Source organism: Colletotrichum chrysophilum (genome assembly GCF_026319265.1).
Source record: "Colletotrichum chrysophilum strain AFK26 chromosome Unknown scaffold_324, whole genome shotgun sequence".
In the NCBI taxonomy this organism is placed as follows: Eukaryota; Fungi; Ascomycota; class Sordariomycetes; order Glomerellales; family Glomerellaceae; genus Colletotrichum; species Colletotrichum chrysophilum.
In genome coordinates this window covers 11,233-18,185 of record NW_026517611.1, presented here as the reverse complement: position 1 = coordinate 18,185, position 6,953 = coordinate 11,233, and the positions used below count along the sequence as shown (strand labels likewise).

At 49.2% G+C, this 6,953-nt stretch overlaps 1 protein-coding gene across 1 annotated transcript; it reads left to right on the top strand.

Moving 5' to 3' along the window:
• Positions 1-5,698: 5,698 nt before the first annotated feature.
• On the top strand, positions 5,699-6,634 carry COL26b_014269 (uncharacterized protein; the record flags this gene model as incomplete). Its single annotated transcript, XM_053186845.1, has 1 exon — positions 5,699-6,634. One exon carries the CDS (start codon positions 5,699-5,701, stop codon positions 6,632-6,634), a length of 936 nt encoding a protein of 311 aa, XP_053029210.1.
• Positions 6,635-6,953: the final 319 nt, after the last annotated feature.

The window sequence follows — 6,953 nt, the reverse complement described above, 5'->3', positions numbered from 1 at the left end:
TATTGCCATCATCGCACCTATCAACACGGAAGAGCCCAAAACCACCAGGGTCAGCGTCCAGTTTCCTCTACCATGTACGAAGGTCCGAGATGCAAAACAATTTGAGGGCGCTGCCCAAAGTCAGCAGAACGGAACCTGAGGAGCGTACCACCAGCCACCCTTTGGCCTCACTTCAACTCGTCCGGGTTGATTTTTGGTTGAGCGATAGCTTCGAGCTGTTCCAGGCGGTACACCACGTATGCCGAGCGCATCGTCACTTTCCACTGGTCCAGGCGATGTAAATTTGGATGTCGGCTTCTTCCGATAGCAAATTATCAATTCCCAATAAGGGAGATTTAACACTGTGCTCAACTTGAACTACGTGATGCGCTTGCGCGCTGCTGAATGTAAGCCACCCGGTGGCCTTTGGAAACTGCTGGTGTCCATCCCGCTAATCCCGACTTGAACATCGAGTAGATTCATGGCGGGGAGATCTCATTCGCGGGGCGACATGATGCGGACGTGTTTTCGCAGCTGATACAACATGATTGTTTAGGCTGGCTAAATTACCAAAACCACAAGGTGTCGTGCGCGCTATGAACTTTCATACAGAAGTAAAAGCTCTGCAGTTTCTCTTTCGGTAACCATTTAGGACTCAGACTACGAAGTTTGAATATAATCTATCTGTGGAATAAACGACAGGGCAAGACACGTCGCGAACTTGCTGTGAAAGCATTCTTGTTGAATTCCGCATACCTCAGGCTTCCCGAACCACCTCAAAAGCAAGTAACCGCCATTGTGAGTCCCACCACGACGGCTTTGTGACGCCGAGTTGGCCCCTCATGTCATCATCATCGTACATTTCCGCCGTAACCTTCCAACGCGAGCCTGTCATCTCAGACAAGTCTGTCCATAAGGCCTCCCACGTTCGCAAGTTATGCCTCAAACTGGGCTTTCCGTTCATTCCCAGGGACACCTCAATACCTTCGACATGTCCTATGGTGTGACCCAAAATAGCCACACCAGGCTCTGACTTCAGTAGTCGAATAATTCTTCGCAACGCCTTCAGCTGATCCTCCCGATCCCATAGATGTAAACACATTCCAAGGTGAGCAGAGTCAAACTGACAAACCATAGTCTCGAGGACACCATCCTTATCTTCGACAACGTCACCTACGACGAAGTTCGTGTGGAGGGACTGGTTATCTCGAAACAACTCGTAGCCAGCGTCAATAAAACCCTTCTCAACTTCCACGCCAACAATGTTTTCTGAAGGAACGCCATCGTAAACTAACTTGCGTATGTCCTGTCCAACACAGCACGCAATGTCTAAATGTCTGGCGTTGGGTTCCTTAAGTCGATTGACAAGAGAATTATAAAGACGCATGCGATGCAGGTAGAAATCCAAAAAGGAGAAGCGGCCAACGCATGGGTAGGGGAAGATACTCCAGATTTTATCCCGCTTGATGCCAGCCATTCAGTCAGGCCAGATTCTATTAAGTGCTCAAATAGAAACGTACCAGTGTCAACACATGGGCTTCCACATTCTCTGGGGAAACCCGCGCATAAGTCTCCAAAATGTCTCTCGCGTTTTCCAGAACATCGATGCTAACGCGAGTGGTGTACCATGGAGCCGATGTGTCGCTATCTCCAAGTACAAGTGATTGTTGATCAACGTTCATTGTGATTTCGCGGCGCTCCGTTTCTGTGGAATGGATTGTGATGGTTGACGTGCGGGGATAGCATTGTTGTGTTTCTCGTTGGGGTCAACTTAATATATAGTCAAGCTTACTAATAATAAACTCGTTCCTTTGTGATGCTTCCCCGCAAGGTGCTATGCTACTGAAGTGCCCGACGTCGGGCTATGATTGCCTCTTCAGGGAATTGATCACCGATGCCGCTTTTGACTACGTCCGCATTTTAAAGGCTTTCACTGGACCAATTCTACTATTTGCTTTGCATTTAAATTGAGGCGCTTCGTTGCATCTGTGCGAACAATGAGTTCCTGCATCTTGGAGCACATTGCGTTTTGTTTCCTGCAAACACAAACTCAATCTTGTTTTTACAAACTGCCAGGGCATATGCCGAGATCTCATACGAGCGACGCGTTCAGTAGTGACCGTGCTCGTCCGTGGACCTGGTATATGGAATTACTAAACAAGTTTAGAACTATCTATGCAGAGGAAAATTAATCAAAAGCCCGGCCAGATTTCGTCGATTTTCGTACGGTGTCTTGCAGTGCCGGCGGAGTCTAATGAGATCGCACAGCGCAGCAGGCAGACCTCAAAAACTACCTGAGCATCAGATAATTACACTTACGAGGAGTGCATGCGCTTGAACAATTCCCGTATGACGTGGTGATAAGATGGCGACTCCACGCATAAATGCCTCGTCATGGCATGACTATCGTGATAATTCCCGTCAGCAACACTAGGGGAAATTCGAAGCTCCGTCCATAACCATTGGAATGCTGCCGATTGCTGCATGGAGCTCTTTTTCGCGATGGCTTGCGTCCATGCCATTCGGGTGCCATCTCAAACTGAAGACTCAGCATGTGCTGACTGGCGACGAAGTGAATTCAATCACTGGTGATCGATCCTCCATCTTAAGCCAGGTCACTACTTAGATCTAGCGGTTTGGGAGTTATTTGTTTTGATCACTTCGTCGATTGCTGCTCGCCATTAGAAAGTCTCGGGGTGCAGCTATTGTCAAGCTCTCTTGCCCAAGCAGGCTACGAGTCGCCTGTCGTTGTCACTGTACTCGTCAGGGATATTATCAATAACTGGGTATTGCGCTCAAACCTGCAGAGTTTTAATTTTCGCTGTCGTAATGCCGGGTCTTGAACACGCTTTTCTTCGCTGGTTGAGTCCAAGATCTCTTGAACAATCCTTGTTTTAATACGCACGGTTGTTGGATATATATTTGTCTTGGAGAGAGCCAATTGCGCAAAACGAGATTACGTATCGAGTAAGTGATCAAGCAGTTCCACCCTGAACAATTCTGATGTTCATTATCATCGCCTGTCATCCCTTTCCCCCCAGACCACATAGTGTAAGCACTTAAATGTAAGTTCTCTGGTAGAAGTCGGCCACTATCGCACACATCCCTTTCCAACCTCAGCAGCTCATCGTCATCATGAGCGCCACCAAGCTGAAACCGACACAGGGTATAAGGGGAAGCCGTGTTACTAGTCATATGCTCACTGAACCTCATTAGTATCAATATTGGAGCACTCTGTCATCGGTCGACCGACACCATAACGAAGGATGATACATTGGTGTAAAGCTGGCGGCAAGCGCGAGGCAAGCTTTCGCTTCATCATTATGTACCTTTGCAAACTAAAGTCTTCCTCAATTGAAGCGTACGGGATATGAGATGTACAATTGGTTTTGAACTTAAGCATGGTTTGGCAGCGCTTCATACGGAATAGATCTTCATCCGCGCACATCACCACGGTCTCTTTTGAACACAAGTTCTTGTCTATCGTGAGGTTTTGGAGTTTCGATTTAAAATTCTGCCCTGTAGTTGCCTATTTGGTATTGAGACCTCTGATCAGACTTACGCCTTCTCAAAGTAGCAAGGCATTATGAGAACATTCGGGTCTCAGAGAAATGAGGCTTCATTAGTGTTACGAATGGTACTTCTAGGACGTCTGCAAATTAATCTCAGGCGTGCATTACGGACTTCATCAAATTCCATATCTCTGCTTGTGTTGGTATTCACTTTACGGTACTTCTGATAGACAAGCACGTGGACCTTAGCTGGACAAGGCTGCGTGATGACTGTAAGGAGAGTCACCGACGGCGGAGTCGTATGTTGTGAATTTGTAATCATTAGAACTACCCCTAGTTGCTCTTGAGCTCTGCAGTTATGCAATATGTTCACATGATGTCAGACGGGCAGCGGGTGGGGTTTGGATGCCAGGACAGCAGAAGATGGGAGGACATGCGGAGGTGCTGGAATGTGCCTCCTGGCTTACCAGTTGAAAATCACCAGCTTGCGAATGACCACACCACTTGAAAGTGTAGGTGTGGCTAGACCACTCGTCGCCCTAATGTTGCGCCAAAGGGGTGAGCATGGGTGAGCGGTACGAGCTACCAGATGAGTATCTTTACAGAGAGTTCATTACTGACACAGCAAATTCCTGTTACCAGGCTTGAGGGATAGATTCAAAAACATCTAAAATCTTTCAATCTACAGCATGTGATCCAAGCCGAAGCACCCTTTAATGAGAGGGCTCTCTGCCATACGTTCCGGCCCCCTTACGATGTCTGACGCCCTATCACCTTACTTTTCATTCCCACTTTTGCTCGCCTTTTCAATTTGAGTGTTAATGATACCCGGCTCTCGCCAAGACATAAGCTCAAGGAGTTGGTGCTAAGCATGGGGCATCGTATATGCGACACAATGTCGTATTGGCCGCTCAGCTCCAGTACTGCAAAGCAACTCCATGTCTGACAGGCAAGCCTACTTCGTCCGGTCAACTTTTCCTGAATGCGGGTAATAACAGGAGGACTCCATTTAAAAAGAACTTCGGTGTACCGTCGGTTGACTATTGCTGACGAAGTTGCTGCCTGGGAAGCTTGGCGAGACTGTGTCAGCACGGTTGTTACATTCTCGCTGAAAAAGGCAGGAGTCAATGGATCCTACCACCCTGAGCGGTTTAGGTCTCCGAATCTCGCGGCTTGAAGAGGGACGTTGGCTGCAGGCTGCACCGCCTGCAAGTACAGGCTACAGTCAGCCAATACAATTATGATCCTTCACCATAAGTCTAAACGGCCTCTACCCTTAATTTTAGGTTCACCAGACTGCCACCAAAGCCGGAGCAGGTATATCAAAACAACTAGGTAAGACTTAATTGTAATCATACATCTGTACACATCTTCATAATTGCGAGTCTTGAATCGGAACTGAATAAGTTGCTGAAGAATCGTTAAGCGTATCGAGCCAATGGGGCAATGACTGAACGGGCTATGATGCTTGTTTTGACTATGAAGCCGCACCTGCAAGTAATCCTTGGCCACCACGAGCACCAGGCTAAACGAGTTGGCCGGAAAGATTTAAGGCTGTCTCGTAGGATCAATACTACAGGAATCCGAACGGAAGGATTTCAGGGGTCGCTAATTTGCAGGGTCCAGGCCCGACCGACCTGCCAAGGGCAGGGGGGGAGCCTTTGACATTATCATGTCGGGTCGGCAGTCCTCAGCTACTACCAAAGTTCTCAGCTGCAGCCAAAGTTCTTCCATTAGATGGAACCATAACAGATGGAGCTTTTGAGAGCCCACGAATAAGGAAACTACATCTGGAGAAATGCGCCAGCAACTAGCGAGGACTCAGAATTGAGGCCTGCTTGGGAATCGGCATGGAGACCTTGCTGCCTGCTGAAGTTCTTTTCTTGTCTAGGTATTCAGCCTAAACAGCTCTCAGATTGGCTGACAACTGTCTCGTTGCTGATGGCTTATGCCTAAAAGTGCATCGAACCACGCCGGCTTGGTATTCCGAACCCACTTACCAGAAAATTGCACGACTTGGCCATCAGGTGTCCTATAAGATGAGGACATCAACGAACGAGTATAAATTTGAGCTACTCCCCACCGAATCAAAGCCGTCTCTCAGCAGAAAAGCCCAACCAAGTCTAGTCTGACATCAAACAATCTGCCCCCCGATATCCTGCTCGTCTTGTAATTACCCGATCCCGAGTTGTATTTCAAGTAACATCATGGTTCGCTTCACGGTTTCAGCTGCCGCGGCCGTGCTCGCCTTCTGCTCCCAGATCAATGCCACTCCTGTGAACGTTCGACAAGAAGAGGAAGTCCACCCCATCGGCTTCGACGAGAGCTTCGCCCGACGTTTCCCCGCCGGCGCCGCCGTCCCTAAGGTCCAAACCCTCAACATCGATGAGCTCGTCCACAACTCCACTGAGGCCCCTGGATTCACGCCTTTCCCTTTCGAAACCGAGGCCGGCGAGGTAGACAAGCGCTTTATCATTGGCGCCGACGACCGCCACCTTTGGAACGATCCCAACTATCCCTTTATTGCAGTCGGCCGGCTGCTATTCTCCAACGGCGTCTTTTGCTCCGGTGCGATGATCGGGCCCCGCCTTGTCCTTACGGCCAGGCACTGCTACGTTGAGGGCGTCCCCGGCGTCTTTGCCCCGGGCTATGATAACGGTAACCGTTACGGCGAGGCGCAGCTCACCAACGTCCTCTTTACTACCGGCCAGGAACCCGCCTCTGCCTGTGATACCAAGGGAGATTGGGCCATATATGCTCTCGATCAGCACCTCGGCGACCGTGTTGGATACTTTGGTGCTAAGCTACCCGACCACAGCATGCTGGACCAGCCTAAGTTCTTCCATATTGGCTATCCGGGCGACAAGGACGGCGGCCGCCGCCCGTATCGCCAGACCGATATCACCATCCACTCGAAGCCTCGCACATTCGACTGTGACTCAACTGGCCCCATCTGGACCGATGCTGACACAATGGGCGGTCAGTCCGGCGGTCCCCTCTGGGAACTTGATGGTAGTGGTAACCGGTGGATTTGGGGCACCCTGTCTGTCGGTGTACAGAGCTCTACCGAAGCTTATTCTGGCTTTGCTTCCGGCAACAACATGGTCGACGGAATCATTTACATGCGCAATCAGTTCCCTTAAATGGACTACCGTTGCTTCATTGCGGAATGGCAAGAATAGTCAATGGATCGTTGCGAGTGTTTTGTTACACCGACGTACGCTGCAATTTCTGCCCTTTTTCTAGTACTCTGGACTCAAATCACTGCTTGTATATATTCTCCTTCAAACGACTTGAACTTGACGTATTTCAGTACTCGGAGCGCCCTTGCCTGCCATCGTATCTTTCTATTGATAGTTTTAATGTGACACTGGGGCTGTCTTTCTATCCCGCTTTGGGGTTTGAAATCTTTTCGTCTGCTGCTCTGATATCGCGGAAGCTTTGGTTTTGCCACGCTCGTTT